At 46.6% G+C, this 17,953-nt stretch overlaps 1 protein-coding gene across 4 annotated transcripts in view; it reads right to left on the bottom strand.

Moving 5' to 3' along the window:
• Afap1l2 (actin filament associated protein 1 like 2) overlaps positions 1-17,953 on the bottom strand; it is a 111,265-nt gene that overhangs the window by 33,192 nt on the left and 60,120 nt on the right. For all 4 annotated transcript variants that reach the window (XM_008830222.3, XM_008830224.3, XM_008830223.3 and 1 more), the window contains exons 2-4: positions 11,447-11,575; positions 4,610-4,684; positions 3,265-3,359 (exon numbers count right to left, since the gene is read on the bottom strand). In XM_008830222.3, the coding sequence (XP_008828444.1) occupies positions 3,265-3,359; positions 4,610-4,684; positions 11,447-11,575 (299 nt within the window). The remainder of the gene's footprint in view (positions 1-3,264; positions 3,360-4,609; positions 4,685-11,446; positions 11,576-17,953) is intronic.

Consider the following 17,953-nt stretch of genomic DNA (forward strand, 5'->3'; position numbering starts at 1 on the left):
CTAGGATCCACATAAGAGAACACGTTGTCTCTTGTTTTTCTGAGTCTGGGTTACCTAACTCAGTTGAACAATTTCTAGTTCCTTCCATTTACCTGCAAATTTCATGATTTCATTTTTTTTTACAGCTGAATAGAACTCCATTGTGTAAATGGATCACATTTTTCATTATCCATTCATCAGCTGAAGGACATTTAGGTTCCTACTGCTGAAGGCATGACATACTTCAGACACAGAACTTGGGACAACTGAGGGACGTCTTCCTCCCTGAAGACCAGCTCTCATAGTATCAGAAGGTACTATCCAAGCTTCCAAGGGAGAAAAGCAATCAGTGGTCCAACCCACCTGTCAAGCCTATGAACCAAACAATGACTGGCCCTGCAAGCTATCTCCATTAGTGCAATAGTGGAATTTTTATCTTGGAGGTAATCAACAGCTATCTAATTGAACTCAAGGCCTACTCCATAGAAGGGAATCCATGCATGTACTATAAACATAGCCAACTACACCTGGTTGGAGAAGTCATAGACTCTAGGGAAGAACTTACTAATGTAATTTCTTACTACATTCTAATGCATGTCCTTATATTTATTCACAGACAAATGTAGCTCTCACTGCTCAATAAAGAAGCTTCTTCTCGCACTAGATGGAGACTATTAGAGTTCCACAACTGGTCAAATGCAGAGAATAAGTGACTGTGAGGTGCCCAGCCCTACGTGATATATCTGCAACACAACCTCTACACGAAAGGCTCAGAGAACATCATAGAAGAGGGGGTGAAAAGATTTTAAGAGCCAGAGAATCAAGACACCTGCTGCTAGTTAATGCATTCTAGACATGCTAAAGAACCTGCACCAATGAATCTCCCAAGTATGGTAGTCTAACAAGATCTGTATAGTGACAAAACCAGTTGAAATGCCAAGTTGGATGGGGAAAATTTCATGGGGGTTCCACCTCAGGATGAAGAGCTACAGGTAATCAGGTAATATCAATGGATGCTGAGGGGGAAAAATCAGAGGCTATCTAGTCTCAAGTAGGTAGTTCTAAACACAGATACATATGAGCATCACTAATACACACACACACACACACACAGTATGTACATATATGTAACAATAATAAAAAAAGAGGACAAAGAATTATGAGGGAGGGGGGAAATGGGAAGAGTTGGAGGGTGACTGGATGTGCTGGATAGCTTTAGTGTCAACTTGACACACCTGGGTTGAGGGAGCCTCAATCGGGGAATTGCCTCTATTGGACTGGCCTGTGGCCATGTCTGAAGGGCATCTTCTTGATGAGTGATGTGGGAGGGCCCAGCTCACTGTGGGTGGTGCCACCCCTGGGCAGGTGGGCCTGTGTTGCATAAGAAAGCAGGCTGAGCAGGAGCTGAGGGAGCAAGCCTATAAGCAGCGTTCCTCCATGGCCTGTGCTCCAGCTCCTGCCTCCGGGTTCCTGCCCTGAGTTCCTACCTTGGGCTCCCTGATGAACTGCGTGCAACCTGGGAGATGTAAGACAAATAAACCATTTCCTCCCCAAGTTGGTACTGGTCAGAGTGTTTTGTCACAGCAATGAAGAACAAACTAAGACACTGGAGGTGGAAATTATTCAAATACAATATTCATATATGAGAATCTCAAAAAATAATTTTAAACATGTAACCACTCTGACTCATCTCCCTGAATGCTGACTTAATGGACCATATACAGTGCTGTGCAACTTATAGTCTTAATCCAGTGACTAGCACCATCTTGTTGGACAGATGCCAACATCACTGCCACTTAAACACCAAGGATCAAAGGGCTGGAGACTTTAAATAACTTTCTTATGGTCAAAGACCTAGTACTGGCCAACGTGAGAGCTGAACACAGGTCTTTATGATTCTATACTTTTACTTATCACCTATCCACTCATCCATACAAATATCTATCCACTCATCCACCTACCCATCACTCAACTATCCATCCATCCATCTATCCATCTACCTACCCATCTATCCACCCACCCATCCACCCACCCACCTACCACCAACTCAGCTACCCATCCACCTACCCACCCATCCACCCACCCACCTACTACCAACTCACCCACCTATCCACCTATCATCTATGCATCTACTCATTCACTCATCTCAATGAGCAACTATTTGTGTATGGCCTGGACAGTACAGACAATAAGCATGAAATAGTAGATGGAAGGCACAGCCCTCATCCTGGGAATCTTATATCTGGTGGACAAGATAATAAAAAGACGGTGTCAATAGTGGCATTATAACTGAGGCAAAGCAGGAGTGCAGTAGCTCCCTTAGCCAGGTCAGGAATGTCTACAGGCTTCTGAGAGCTGCAGAGGAGGCAGTCACTGACAAGTCAGTGGCCCAGAAAGCACAAAGTCCCGGAGGCAGAACCAACCCCAGCAGCACAACCCAGGGGCAGAAGGGCAGTGGGTAAGGAGCCACTGAGGAGGAGCCACGAAGAGGCTGCATACACCACTGCTGGGCTGGATGGGGCAGCCTGGGGACTGTGTCGGGAACAAGAAGTTTGTTTCCAAGCTGACCAAGAACTACTGGTGGTTAAAAAGTACTAGGTGCAGTGTGATACAAATTCCCTTTACTGTTATGTTTGTTTCTAAAAGATGATTTATAATATTTTATTTTACTCAGGTGTGTCTGTGTGTACATGCTCCCGTGTGTGTTCAGGTGCCCTAGAGCTGAAGTTACAGATATTTGTGAGCCGCCCAATGTGGGTGCTAGGATCTAAATTCTGGTCCTCTGATACAGTAGTAAGTGCACTTAACCACTAAGCCATCTCTCCAGCCCCTGGTTGTTTCTGAGGCAAGGTCTCATGTTTAGCCCATGCTGGCTAGAACTCACTGTGTAGCCTAGGCTAGTCTTGAGCTCATGATGATCCTCCTGCTTTGGCTTTCTGAATGCTGGAATTACAAGCATGAGCCACCACGCCTGGCTAAGAATTACATTCTTGAAAAGTCAAGAGTGACCAAAGCTGGTGACCAGAACTGCATATGGCCGTGCAGTGTTAGACACTTGGTAACACCGGATAAAGGCCTATGGCAAAACCTCCCCATGCCTATCACCCTATACACCAGGAATCTCTTCCTGTCCAGGTTTCCTAGGCTCCGTCCTCCTCACCCCCGTGCCCTGCGTACAGTGGGTGCGTGGAAAGTGTCAGAAGCTTGAAGGGCCAACACCCATGAGAGCAAGTGCAATTTCCCAGAAACACGGAGGTGAAGCAGGGGCCCTGGACCAACACTCACAGTCTTGGGAGGCGGGAGGTCTGGAAGGCTCTTCTGAGGGGCTGAAGAATGCTGGCTGGGTTCCCCATTTGCCAGTGGACCCTGCTCCTCGGGCACTGTGGGCAGCAAGAGGAGAAGGCTTTGGTGAGGGGTGGCAAGGTCTCATTACCCAGGAATGTCTGGTTACTTGTCCTGTCCCTGTCCTGTGAATTCTATTTGAGCAGATGTTAATTACCCAGGCAGGCGATCTGTGGAGCCAAAGTTGTTTTTTGTTTTTTTTTTATTTTTTTTCCTCCTCCAAGAATAGGGCACAGCAAAGTCCAGCCCTTGGCAGATTCCTTGTAAGTAACAAACTTGGGGTTTCTGGAAGGCTCTACACTCTTCCTCTACCTGCCCTATGTCAAAAATGGCCCAGCCACAGAGCTTCAGCGAATAGGGCAGCTGCTTGGTGGTCACTATCTTGAGCTGCACACAGCACAGACCTGGTGATTATGGCTCTTTCCTTCCATCATTTACCCAGAAGGCAAGTGACACTGGACAGAGTGGCCACTGGCACTTGAATGAGTTTCTCAGTCCCTGATTTAGGATTGGGTCGGGGAGCAGTAGAAGGTATGGACATCACACTGATGAAATTGGCCACCAACCCTCTTAAGGAAAGGTACCCAAGGCTCTTCTAAGTCATTCTATTTCTAGCCTAGCCAAACAGCTCAGGTGAGTCTCACCTCAGGCTCTGGTAGCTGATGTCTCAAAGTCAATCTTTTATCAGGACATGGTTGAGTCTTTGGGGGACTCTCTTCCCACCTGTCTCTAAGTCCTTCTGTTTGGGAATTGAGAGAAAAGTTTCTTATGTCTCCTCTTTGGAAGAGTTCTGCAATCTTCTGGGTCAGTTGTACCCCAGAGGTTCAAAGAGAAGGTCTCTAGGCATAAGACTAAGGTGTTATAAGTCCTTCCAAAAGAGAACCTGTGCTGCCTGGGAATGCCCTGTGAGCTTCATCTTTTAATATGACTACAGTAGCTGATACCATTTCTCCTCCCTCCTCCCAAGCAGACTTCCACCCAAAGACTCAGGGCTAGAACCGTGGGATCAGCATCATACACAGCTGCTCTCTTAGTGTCTGAATTATGACTTCCTGTTCCTGAAACAATGCTGGGAAAAGTCAAGAGATTTTAGGGACAGATTCCTCATCCAATGGGCAAAGAGGTACCGGCCCTGTTGAAACATCTAAAAATACATAAACCCAAAATACCATCAACCAAAATGTGGATTCTTAAAATAACCTTCTCCAGGCCTGTCTGTACACTGATGGGGAACTTTGTACCTCCTTCTCCATGAGTTAGGCAGCCCAGCAGCCTGTCAGCCCCATACCTTTGTCCAGAGATGCTGAGTTCTGTTCCCTGCTGACTGACACTTTGTTCATATAAATATATTCTTCATCAGAACCTGCAGAGGGGAGACAGGAGACACAACTTCATGTGACTTTGCTTTGCCTCTAGAGAGAGGCAGTGTTCCCCTAAGACATTTTCATTGGCTTAAGGTCCAGTACCAGCACTTGGGGTTCAAACTGAGTAAAAGTTTACCATAGAGAGAAGTGACAGACTTCCAGCTGGCTGCTGATTTTCTAACTCTGGGTGGGTGGGAGGAGAGGGGGAAGGGCAGGGTACAGAGGATAGTTCCAGCCATAGAAATGGTAAACTGACAGATATTCATCCCTTAGAGAGCTGTGGCACATTCCACCAAATAGCACTATCTCTCCGGATTTCATTGACATTGTAAAATACTTCCTATCATCATCCTAGCCTGAATCACTGTAACAGAATAAATCGGTCTAGGTATCTAGATAAGGTAAACCACACTGAGGACCTGGAAACTTAAGTCCCAAAGTCCAGGATGGAGGTGGGAGGGCAACATAGACTTGGGGAAGAAAGGCCAGCTGAATAGACAAATCATATGAACTCTGAGTCTAAAGAGGTGGGAAGGCAAACAGAAAGTTGGGGCCCTAGTCCCCTGCTCTAGCTACAATCTGCCCTGTAGTCTGTACCCTGCAGCAGCACAAACCATCCTCTCCTTTAAATTACTGGTATATAGGTCAGGACACCTTTCTGGTTGGTGTCTGCTGACCTCCTGCCACATGCCTGGTTCCTACCTCCCATGCACAGGTCCTCAGAAACTACTAAGGAAGCTCTCCATGGTTTCTCCTCTTCTGAGTCCTCCAGATGGATGGTCATTTGTGGCTCTTGATTTTCATTTCCTAACAACCTGTAGCTGGTAAATTCCTGGCTGGACAGTGTTCCTGAGACAAGAGAGCCAATACTAACCTTTGGCAAAAGAGCCAATTCACTATCAAGCTTTTCAGTAACTACAGGTTTCTGACATCAGCCAAAAGTCTGCAAAAAAGGCCCGAGAACCCAAAGGATCAGGAGGAGGCTGGATAGATTCTCAATCATTAGCCAACTCGCTAGCCAGAACCAGTTAGCAACATCACCCTCTGCCAAGGATATAGCTGATATGAAGGGGGCTATACAACTCAGGGGACAAGGGGGAAGCAGGAGATGGTGTTCCACCAAGCACTGCCATGACCAGCACAATTCTGGGCTGAACACCTGATCCCTGTACCCCTGAATGTAAAGCATTCAAGGAGGAATGCTGCCAGTTCTTACTGAACTCTGAGGTTTTTAAAAGTTACAAACTCAAATATTAGGGAATATGAGAAAGCAAAGTTAGCCAATAGCTAACAAAGATTAGGGGCAACTGGTTACTGCTGGGTGAGGAACAGCTGATCTTCCTAAAACAAGGGACTCTAGATAGGCTGAGGTCTCAGTGTATGGAATTACACTAGGGAATGGCTGGGGACACTGACAACACAGTGGGCCTTAACAGGGATGACAGAGTATATGGGCTGCAGTCAGGGGCTATGGGAGGGTGCCAGTGGGGACAGGGGATAAAGATGATTAAGAGTGTTTGAGATGTTCTGTATGAAATACACAAAAAAATCAATAAAAACAAATTATAAAAAGAGATGAGGGGCAAATAACTTGAAGGCTCAAAATAGAAAAATGGTAAAGTCATAGAACCTCAATATTCAGAATGGTATGCATGTTATAACCCTTCAGAAAATAAATGGATTGCTGAAGACTGTAAACGGACAATTATTTTGGAGTTGATTTTGGAGGACAATTTTACGTGATCATGTCTTTTATTTCAGCATCTCTACAGCCAGAACTCTATCTTACAGATAAACTCCAGCATAGAAACAGAATTTCACTGGAAGTTGTTCACTGTAATATTGCATAAGGTTTTTGGTTTTGTTTGAAAAGACTACAACTGGGAAATGTCTACCAGTAAGGGGTTGGGTGAATATTAGGGCTCATCCATCGGTATTACCCAGCTGTGAAGAATCACAAGCTCTATGCCTGTTGTTTGTAAGAGATCCACAATTTAGAGTTAAATTCAAAGATCAAGTTTCAGAACAAAAAAGAGAGAAATACACAATCTGCCAACAAGTAGAAATGTGTGTGTTCAGCAATTCTAAATATAGGAGTAATGAAACACAGAGGCAGACCACAAATACACCAATAAATCCAGATGACACTGATATGGGTCAGAAAATATCATTGACTAAGTTCACACTCCAGCCCAAAATAGTAAAAATAAGATACTGTTGTTGCTTTCTTAATTGTTAAGAATGTAAGCAGATACTTTCTACCCAAGATGATAATTTGTAAATTACAGAGAAAACTCACACCAGCCACCTCAGCAGGCCGCTTATACCTGCCTTGGGCTCTGCAGGCCTGCAGTTGACATGGTTTTGATTCACAGAGGGCTGCTAATCCAATACTACCGTGGGGCATGGAGGTATAGCTCAGTGGTAAAGCATTTGTCTAGCATAAAAGAGGCCCTAGGTTCAATCTCCAACACCAGAACAAAATTAGTACAAGATTATCCAGCTATGCTGCACGAGACTCTCAAGACCCTCAGCAATTATAAGAACACGGTGAATGTGGCCTTCAATCAAGGCTGCTGTGTAGTTCCCTATCTAGGGAGCAGCTGCCTTGGGTTACAGACACTTCTAGTGTTTAATCTTTCATTTTCAGAAGAGCATTGAGCTCCTTGTAGAAGAAAAGTCTTGCCAAGTCCTAACAGCTGAGTTTCGTTGATTTTAATGTCAGGTGTTTGTGACTAGAAGTGTTGTGTGGAAATAGTAAGAACCATCTGAGGGCATCAAATCCATCTGCCTCTCGGCAGGAGCAGCCACCATCCCTGTCAGGGAAGAGAAGTATCCACCTGCTCCAGCTGTCACAGTCCTGAATCAGCATCAGCAGTGTGATAGGTGCTGGGGTTTGGCCGAGAACCACAGAGATGTTGTCTCTGCCTTCACAAACCCAACAGTCTTGTGGGGGAGGAAGGCCCTACTTGGGTATTCATGCAGCAAGGAGAAATGTCAAGGATGAAGGCAACTGAAAAGACAAGCTCATAGACAGCATTGGACAAAGTATGTTGTTCCTAGGGGCTTTTCCTTATCTGCTGAGATTGACTCTTCTCATAGATCTGGGGCAGGGAAGGGAGGAGAGGCCGAGCCTCTTCACTACGGTCGGATGGACAAAGTGTTTGAAGTGCCTCCTGTGCAAGCAGCCACTGGAACATCCTATAGCCTTGAACAGGGGAGGTCGGGGACATGGTTCTTGCTGGCAAAGGCATGACATACCACAGGCAGCCAAGTTCCTGTTAAAATGGCCCTCAATCTGTGCTCTGCCACCAGCCAGACAAAAAGAGATAGTAGATAATTCTTGTTAGGTTGAAAAAAACAAAAGCCCAGAAAACCCATCTGAGTGACTCTGTTTGAAAAATATGAACACACACACACACACACACACACACACACACAGGACCACAAGCTATCCTGAAATGAGCAGAATGCCTCCCCTTCAAGGCCATGGCACACTAAGTTTAGGAGTTACACAAGTGAGGCAGGGTGGGAGACCAAGAGGAAAGATGGATGCTTTAATTTGGGAGTGGGCATCTTAGGATTCAATCTTGAGTGGCACAAGGTTTAATCCATTGTGACAGACAGGGGAGGGAGGAGAATACAATGGTTAGGTATACCTGCTCTGGCTCTGCTGCTCACAATCAGGGGCCTCTGGGCAAGTAACTTGCCAAGCCCTGGTTCCTTCATTGGTAAACACCATAACAACTCCCTCACAAATCTGGGACAAGGATTAAATGACATAATCCATGTCACTGAACACATTAAACACTGTCCCAGGCCACAGTAAGAACAGTCCATGTTGGTTTTCTGTAGCCTAAGCAATGCCAAGAGGACCAGAAGGCAAGGTCTCTGTTGGTATGTGGGGGTCACCCCTGAGAATTTCAAGTGGTGGTCACAGGCCTCAATGTGATTGTGCACATTTAACAGTAGTGTTGGGACTCGCTGAAGGTGGTTCACTTTGGCGACCCCTGATCAGCTGCAGAGGCCATGATTGGGGAGAGTCAGATTGAGAGTAGAGCAAAGGCTACCCTACAGGGAGCTATGCAGCTTACTAAACCAAACGAGTTCCAATACATAAGGAATTGCTGGTACACCGGCACCCAGAACTACAGGTCAGACAGATGACAGAGGGTGTTTTCCTAACAGTCTGTCTTTATAATTGAACGTTCTAAGCCAGAGCACATCTTTAAAGGTCTGGCGAGCCTGCTGTTTAAAGGGTTCCAGGGATGAATCCTCTGTAGAGTGACTCATCCTTCTCTAGCCTTCCCTCTTTGTAGTGTGAATACCCCCTCTGTGTTCCCATCAGGGTTTCTTTGATGTGCAGGCTAGCAGACGCTGCTACAAAGCCAGGAGGAGCCTGGGAACTGAGGAGTGACCTAGAGAGGGGCAAAGGCCTAAGGCATATAGACACATACACCTGCTCTACCACCCCTCTGCCTTTTAGGGAACAGAAATGCATTCTACAGGGAACAAAAAAGGGAAAGGAAGCCCTGAAAGGCAGCCTGGAAGATTCGAGCTGGATGCAGGGGGGCTTTGGGGGACTGTGACAGCTGGAGCAGTGGATACTTCCCTTCCCTGACAGGGATGGTGGCTGCTCCTGCTGAGACGCAGATGGGTTTGATGCCCTTGGATGGTTCTTATTGTTTCCACACAACACTTCTAGTCATAATCACCTGACATTAAAATCAATGAAACTCAGCTGTTAGGACTTCATAAGACCTTTCTTCTACAAAATTCTGAATTTGCAAGAAATGAACTCTTCTGTCCACAAGAAGAATTATATAGAATGTTCACACAGCCTTAAAGCTTTACAGTTCAAACATGTGAGCATCCCAAAGAGTCATGAACAAGTGAATAAACAGACTGTGGTGTGTTCACAGGATGGAACATTCTAGCGATAAACAAACTACAGACACACCCAACAGCTTGCAAGAGTCTCCAAAGAAAGTCACAGTATTCAGTATGATGTCATTTACCCAAAGATACAGAATAAGTACCATTCTACTTTGAGAAAAATTAGAGTAATGGCTGCCTTGGGAAGGGAATTAGAGGAAATGGAGCAAGATCGAATTTAAAGGGAAAAATTTGTGTGTGCACATGCACATATGTCCACATGCGTGTGGAGGCCTCAACGCAGGTGTTGGTTTTCAATTGCTCTTCACCTTAGTTGTTACTCTCTTCTTTGTGTGTGTGTGTGTGTGCGTGTGTGTGTGTGTGTGTGTGTGTGTAGGGGGGGGTTGGTTTTCAATTGCTCTTCACCTTAGTTGTTGTTACTCTCTTCTTTGTGTGTGCGTGTGTGTGTGTGTGTGTGTGTGTGTGTTTGGGGGGGTTGTACATGTGTGCACATGTTTATGTGAAGGCATGCTCACCTGTGTGGGTGCATGTGGGAGCCAGAGGTTGACACTGGCTGTTTTCTTCAGTTGCTTCTCCACATTATTATTATTTGAGACACAATCTCTTCACTGAATCTGGGGCTCACCATTTCGGCTAGACTAGCTGGCTAGCACCTGGGATCCTCCTGTATCCTCTTCCTCTCCTCCCAACTCCCTCCCCTACAATGGGGTTACAGATGCACATTGCCATGCCCAGCTTTTTATGTGGGTGCTAGGACTCTAAACTCGGGTCCTCATGCTTACACAGTAAGTGTTCTACTCACTGAACCATAACTCCAGCCCTTCCACTTTATTTTTGGAGACAGCATTTTTCACTGAGCTCACTGATTCAGCTTGATTGGCTGGCCAGTACCTGGTGGAGATCTGCCTGCCTCTGCCTCCCTGCACTGGGATAACAATGGGCACACACTGCAGTACCTAGACTCCTGGGTGGTAGAGATCGAACTCGGGGCTTCATGCTTGTGTGGCAAGAATTTACCAACTGAGCCATCTCCTTAGCCCACAAGATAGAATTTTCTGGATGACATGAAATTATTTTCAAATAGTTGGTACCCTGGTGCATATAATTATCAAAATTTACTGAATTGCATACTTAATTCTGTATGCTTTATTATATGTAACTTGACCACAATAAAAAGAAAGGAAAAATTGTGAACTCAGCATTCTGTGATTTACAGTCTTAAAGCTGTATTTTCTTCCTCTCCCCTTGAACTAGCCTCCATGATCTCAGTTTCCTCCTGCGTAGGAACAGCACCACCCTTGTAGGGATATCTTAAAGATGAACCAAGTTCATAAAGATGCAGTCTAACTGGACAGTGCCCAAGGAAGCCTTATGTATTCTTAATAGTTTATTATTTCTTCTTGGCTTTGAAGCAGTAGGGAAGGGGCTTTGAAAATACTTCAAGTAAAACCTCACTCCTAGGCTGCCCTGTTGAGTATTCAGAGATTTCTGGGGTTCCCCATGCACCACTGTTGTGGGCTGAACTATGCCCCCAATTTATATATTCAATCCTACCTGAGGACCTCAGAATATGACTATATTTGAAGATGGGGCCTTTAAAGAGGTCATTAGGATAGACCCTGGTCCTATATGACTGGTGTACTTATACAAAGAGGTGATTGGGGCACAGACACACACAGAGGGATGACCATTAGTGGACACAGGGAGATGACAGCCATTGGTAAGCCAAGGAGAGGGTCCTCAGAAAGAGCCAATTTCTTGATCCCACCCAGTCTGTGACATGGTGTTCTGACAATCTGGCCAAATGCTGCCATGTTTCTATGTCTGTGGGATGGCCAGTCCCCAGGTCCCAGGCCCACACTTACTGCTGCTCTTGGTGTACAGCCTCAGGAGCTCCACCAGGCCACTCTTCCTCACCACAGCTGCACTGCTCAGGTTCTCCTGATCCAGAACCTTGAGGAAGTCTTCCAGCTCTGTCAGCAGCTGCTCCAGGGCTAGAGACCAAAAACAGAAGCCTTTCAGCGACTGACTGCTTCTCTGAAGACCTGGCAGTACCCAACCAAGTCCCCTCTGGCCCCTGGAGGCAGGGTGGTGTGAGGCCTGGTGGAACCGACGGGTGTGGAGGGGCATTCTCAGTTTCAAAGTCACAATGGGAGAAAAAACGGGCCTTTGAGTTTGAGATGGACAACTTTGACAGAAGTCACGGGTCTACCATGTGCTAGAAGAGTGATGGTGGCTCAGCGGGCCCACCATTCTGAGGGTATCTCCTCCATCACCAACATCTGCCCTTACAGAGTTCTTGAGAATAACACTCAGTCTCCAAAGAGTTCTCCTGGCTGCTGAGCTCTGACCCTGAGCAGTGGTTATAAATCTCATCATAATCCTCTCTAGGTGACACAGGCCTTGCAACTTAACCTTCTCAGGTCATTTATATAAATACTTTTTAAAGTTCTTTCCATCTCTGAAATCCTATGACTTTGAGGCTTAGCTATATGGCTCTCTGAAACACAAACTTGCTCTTGGATGCCCATGGGTTCCCCAGATGGTCCTTCTCCAGTCTGAATAGCACTGCCTACCACATTTATCACCATATTCTATAGCCTGCCCCTCCCCTCCTTCTAGAACATTCTCACATTATAGCTTGTGTCCTTTCTGAGACCAGATCCTATATCCAGGTCTAGGTCTATTGCATTCCTCCTGGGGCACCCTCTCTGGGTCTTTAAGACAGTGAAGGCTCCTTTGAAAGATAATCTCATGCCTTAGCCTTGGCCCCCACAGAAGGCTAAGCTCTGGTCCTCCAAAATGTCTATGCTACTTCACACAGAAAGCAACTTCACAGATGTGACTGATGTAAGGAGATGATCCTGGGTTGTCCAGAGGAGCCCTAAGTCATCACAAGAGCCCTGATAAGAGGAAAGAGAGTCAGAGAGATAAGATGGGAGGAGGAGGCAGGAGTCAGAGGAGAAAAGGTACCTCAGTGTTGGCTCTGAGGCTTGAAGAAGAGACTACAAGTCAAGGAACGTAAGAGACCCTTGGAAGATGGAAATGGATCATCTTCTGGAATGCTCTGAGAGAGAGAGAGAGAGAGAGAGAGAGAGAGAGAGAGAGAGAGAGAGAGAGCTACAGATGCTTCAATTCTGATCTCCAGATTGCAGATTCATTAACTGCAAGCTAATGAATTTGTGTGACTGTATCACTGAGCCTGATAGTTGGTCATAGCAACAGGAGAATCACAGCTCTGACTGTGCCATACATATCAATAATGGACTCTGTACTTAGCTCATATTTCCAGGGTACCACACAATGTCCGATAAGCACAGTACTAACTAAATAAATGAACGGAAGTAAAGGAAACCCATTCCCTTACTGTGTACACAAAAGCATTCCATGGTCACTCAAGAAAAACTAATTCCTGCTCTGGTCAGAACTGGAGAAAAGCCTACTGAAAATCCAAGGATCTGGCATAGACCACTTCACTAAAACACTAAGCAGGGAGGCCTTTCCAAAGGAACTTGCCCTACTTTTCTATTTGCTTATGCATGCATGTATACATATATACGTACATGCATACACACTCACCCAGTACCAGGGCCTCACACATGCTAGACAAGCACTGTACCACTAAGCTATACTCCCACACTGCCTTTCTAATTTACCATCCTTCTCCCAGTTGGCCTGACTGAAGCCAACTTACAAAGTTCACTGCATGAACTAAAATTCTAAAGTTGTAGAATCTGACTCCTGCTTTCCTTGTGATCTGTCTTCTTGAGACCAGCTAGAGCTCTTTGTATCATGGGCCACTTATCATCAAGAATTTTTCAATACAGGGATTTAACACAGAGCATCTCACATGCCAGGTCAGTCTACCACTGAGCTCTATCCCCCACCTTTTTATTTAATATATACTTTTTGAGACAGTCTCATTAAATTGCTAAGGCTGGCCTTGAACTCACTCTGATGTCCAGACTGGCCCAAACTTGAAATCCTCCTGATTTAACTACCCGAGTACCTAGAATTACAGGTATGCATCAACCAGGTCAACCTTTGACAGTGTCATCTGGGAGCCAGTGAACAGTTGGGAAAACAGGCAGGTTGATGGAATTCTGAGCTCCTTTGCTCACCCCCTTCCCCAGTCTTTCTGGTATTCTGGTCAGACCCACAGCACCACTGGGCAAGTTTATAAATAACCAGAGGGAGGGCAGGAGGGAGGGAGGGAGAGGGCACTAGGTATATGACAGGACAAGGCAGAGAATAAACTGTTTTAGGGTAGTCCAGTGTCTACTCAAAGAGGCTGGGACATGGGCATCCCGAATAGACAGAGAGGGGTGAGAGGACAGTTGTCATCATGGGACCATGGGTAGCATCATTAGAAGATGTGCCCAGCATGCACACAGCCTAGTCCTCCATCATCTGAGCAAGTGGGGCCTTTCTCCTGGAGCCTCACCTTGGTCCCCAAGGCTCAATAAAGTTGGAAGTCGCAATGCCCTCATGCAAGGATTGCTCTCCAGGACCTGGGCAAATGGGCAGAGGTGGAACAGCCATGGAAATGACTAGAACTGGAATTAAAAAGGGCAGGGGGATAGCAAAATGACAGCTCTTGCCTGACAAAGCAAGAAATGCTTATAATCCAACTTCATAACCTTGAGCCCGGCAGCCTGCACACAAATCTTTTCTGATATTAACTTAACAAGAGCTTAGTCAGGGTCGATTTATATGGGTCCTAGAGAGATTAAAAGGACAAGTATTAAACAGATCCCTAAACTTAAAGGCCTTAGGTTGAGTTCTACTGTGTTTTGGACATTCATGAGCCTCCTATCTGTTGGGACTGGGGTGATTTCAGAAAAGGCAGGGGCTAACCAAGGGCAGCTATGAGCAAAGGGACGCCAAACCTGGCCCTCAGTGCCAGTAGACAAGGCAAAGTGAAAGGGTCTTGTGAAGAAACGGGGATCTTGGTTGTGTTTTCCCTGAACCTCTGGACCTCCATCGCCACTTCAGAATGACCCGAAGAGGAAAAAGGATGACTCTGGAAATGCCTCTTCATTTCCTCATCCTCAGCTTTTCCCAAAAGCTGCCCGATTCCTGGAAAACAGTCTGCTTCTGTTTCACACTAAGCCAAAGGGGAGAAGTATGTGCCTGGCTCTGGAGAGACATTGGTGACCTAGAAAGGACCTCAGCACTTGGGGAGGGGGGCGCACCCAGTGAACACACAGAGACAAGGTTAATACAAGATGTTTCCAAACACCAGGAATGCACAGACATGACAAGGAACGAGGCTGCATCTGGGCTTAGGAGGGCGAAGAGTTCACAAGCTGGTTGAAGTACATGAGGGGAGCTCATCAGGAGCAGATGGGGAATCTATGAATGGCTCTGTGTGTCACAAGACACAGCATGGTGCTAGAGGGACTGCGCTTTAAAGGGAGAAGGTGGATTCTGATGCCAGCATTATGAACTGGGTACGTAGGAAAGACTGCAAAGGCTTCATTTGCTTTGTTTAGGAATGAGTACCAATCCTACAGGGCCTCAAGGCAGTGAACAGGGCCTCTGTTCTTCCTGCAGACTGGAAATAAAAACTGAAGACAGTAGAGAATACCAAAGGATGTGAGGGGAGGCCAGGGAGACGACTGCATGGGTGTAATGAGGATGATGAGGGGGTGAGTTAATCAGACAGCTGGACCCCTGCCATCTCCAATTCCCATAGCCACTCTGCAAGTGCAGCTTTGGGGATGGACTACTGAGGCTGTGTTATAGCCCAACTGGGTTGCATCCCCAGTGAGTAGTGGCAGTGAGGTTCAAACCCAAGTATGTCTAAGTTCAAAGGACTTGTCTGCAATCCATCAGCTGGAGTCATTCCCATGGAGCTGCTGAGGGTGATTTCAGTCACGGCTTCTGGTCCACCATACCCAAGGCAGGGTTTCAGGAAGACAAGTGAAAGACGGAGACAAGGGTACCTGGAGATCATTTGGTTGGATATAGGGACTGTAAGGGAAGAAGCTCAAATGACAGGGAGACACAGAACGTTGCCATACTTGCAGCCCTGTGGAGAGTGTGGCTGGAGGCTCTGCTTCCTGTTAGTGGGGGACTGACCAGGCAGATGGGTGCAGGAACAGCAGTATCTAGTGTGCTCTCATTTGAGAGCAGCACATCAGGAAAAACAGTTTGAGGAAATGCAAGCTTGGAGGCCAATGTGAGATTCTGGGGACCAGCACGCATCACTTCCCATCCTCTCGGATCCACATCACTTAGTCTGCCCCAAGTGCCCTCTCCATGAAGCCACAGGTGACCAGTCACATTCCACTCTCTTGCCAGCTCTACCTCCCCTGGCTCCTTTCTGTTTAAGTTCTGGGTCACCTCAGCAGGTACATTCTGGCTCATACCAGGACAGACGTGAAGCCCCTTGTGGTCAGCAGTCAGGCTTTGTGGATTGGGTATCGCATCAGTTCCTTAGTTCCTTTTCTCATTGCTGTGATAGAATACCTGACAAAAGCAACTTAAGGAAGGAAGGGTTTATTTGGGCTCAGTTTGAGGGCACAATCCATCATGGCGGGGAGAGAGATGAATGCTGGTGCTTGGTTTGCTTCTTTTTATTCAGTCTCGGTTCCCAGCCCATGGGATGGTCTTCCTTGCCCAGTTAAACCCTTCTAGAAACACCCTGATAAATACATCCAGGGAAGTGTTTCCATGGTGATTCTATGTTTTGTTTTGAGACAGGGTATCCCTGTAGCCCCATCCATGGTGATTCTAAATCCCACTAAGTTGGCAATGGAGATCAACCATCACAGACGAGGTATCAAGTGCCCAGAGTCGGTCAGCCTTCCTCTCCAGATACATCCTGCAGGGTCCAGCTATAGGCATAGGCGCTTGGAAATAACAATCAACAGAGGCAAAACTCCAATATGTACCAACCCCTGGTGACATTCTTCAACCCCCAGGGCTCAGAAGGGCAGGCCACCCCTCAGAGGAATGTGGCTGTTCCATTGAGGCTGGGGACCCCGCCCATCACATTTCCCTTCGCCCCCACCATCCCCCACGCCTGTCATCCAGTGGAGGGAGGGGGAAAATAAGCCCGTTGTTCATTCTGGAAACTGTAGGCCCTTGTGCAGGCTTTCCATCCTGGCTCTGTTAAAGTTCTGGGTTGTCTGCTCAGGGTCTGACAAATTATCAATAAGATTCTTGTTTGGGACTTCCAAGGCCTACGTTGAGCTGGACAGAGCAGTGCCCGATTCATTGCCCTGGGCTATGGAGGAGGTGGCGGTGGCGGCGGTGGTGGTGGTGGTGGTGGTGGTGGTGGTGGTCTTCCCCCTCTCCCTCCTCCCTTTCCCTTCCTCTCCCCCTTCCTTCCTTCCTACTCCTCCCCCCCCTCCCTCCCCTTCCTCTGACTTTCCTCACCCTGGGCAGTCTCAGCTCTTTGGTCACTAGGTTCCCAACCATAAATGTCTCCCCAGCACACAGAGCAGGCCTTCATGGTTCCTCTCAATCTCAGGCATACATTTCTATTTATTCAGCTGTATTTGCTGACAACCGGTGATTAAGCCCAATTTTCCTTCCAAGCATCAAACTGAGTGGACCTGTTCTTTTTATAAAGAACAAGTTCCATAAGACATGCGTTTCCCCCGGCTTTTCCCTGAAATTCCCCATATCAAGTCACTAGCCATAGCATGGTCAAGAATCTAACTGCTGGGACCAATCAGAGTTATGAATGGTGCAAAAGATTCCATGAACAGCAGCAGCAGCACATAGATGCAGTGGAGAGGCAGAAAATACACGGGTTACTCCTGATCAAAGGACTTCAAGTTTGCATGGTGAGCATTCAGAAAGCATGTCCTTCACCCCACCTATGAAGAGAGACTAACGTTCAAATGCCCCATTTCCTCAAAAGTGCCAAGAACAAGTCAACCTTTACCAAGGGCCTACTGTGTGCCCGTACCATTAATAGGAAGGGACTCCTTTCTTTCTTCATATAGTGGTGTGTGTATGGGGGGGGGACGTAACAGTCACCATCTTTTGGGGTTGAGACAGGATCTCCCTGAAGTCCCAGCTGGCCTGGAACTCGCTCTACAGACCAGGCTGGCCTCAATCTCACAGTACTGGGATTAAAAGCATGTACCACCGCACCTAGCTCACATTTACCATCTTGACCATTTCAAAGTTTATAGTCCTTTGGTATTAAGCACATCATTCAAAATGTTGCACAATCATCACTGTTATCTTGGTCTAGAGTTTTTTTTTCTTTTCTTTTCTTTTTTTTTTTTTTTGAATCTCTTCTTTTGAGACAGGGTCTCCCTATAGCTCCAGCTGGCATGGAACTCACTATGTAGACTAGGCTGGCCTCAAACTCAGAGACCCACCTGCTTCTGTCTCCCAAGTGCTGGGAT

Source organism: Nannospalax galili, unplaced genomic scaffold (assembly GCF_000622305.1).
Source record: "Nannospalax galili isolate Female #2095 unplaced genomic scaffold, S.galili_v1.0 scaffold974, whole genome shotgun sequence".
NCBI lineage: Eukaryota > Metazoa > Chordata > Mammalia > Rodentia > Spalacidae > Nannospalax > Nannospalax galili.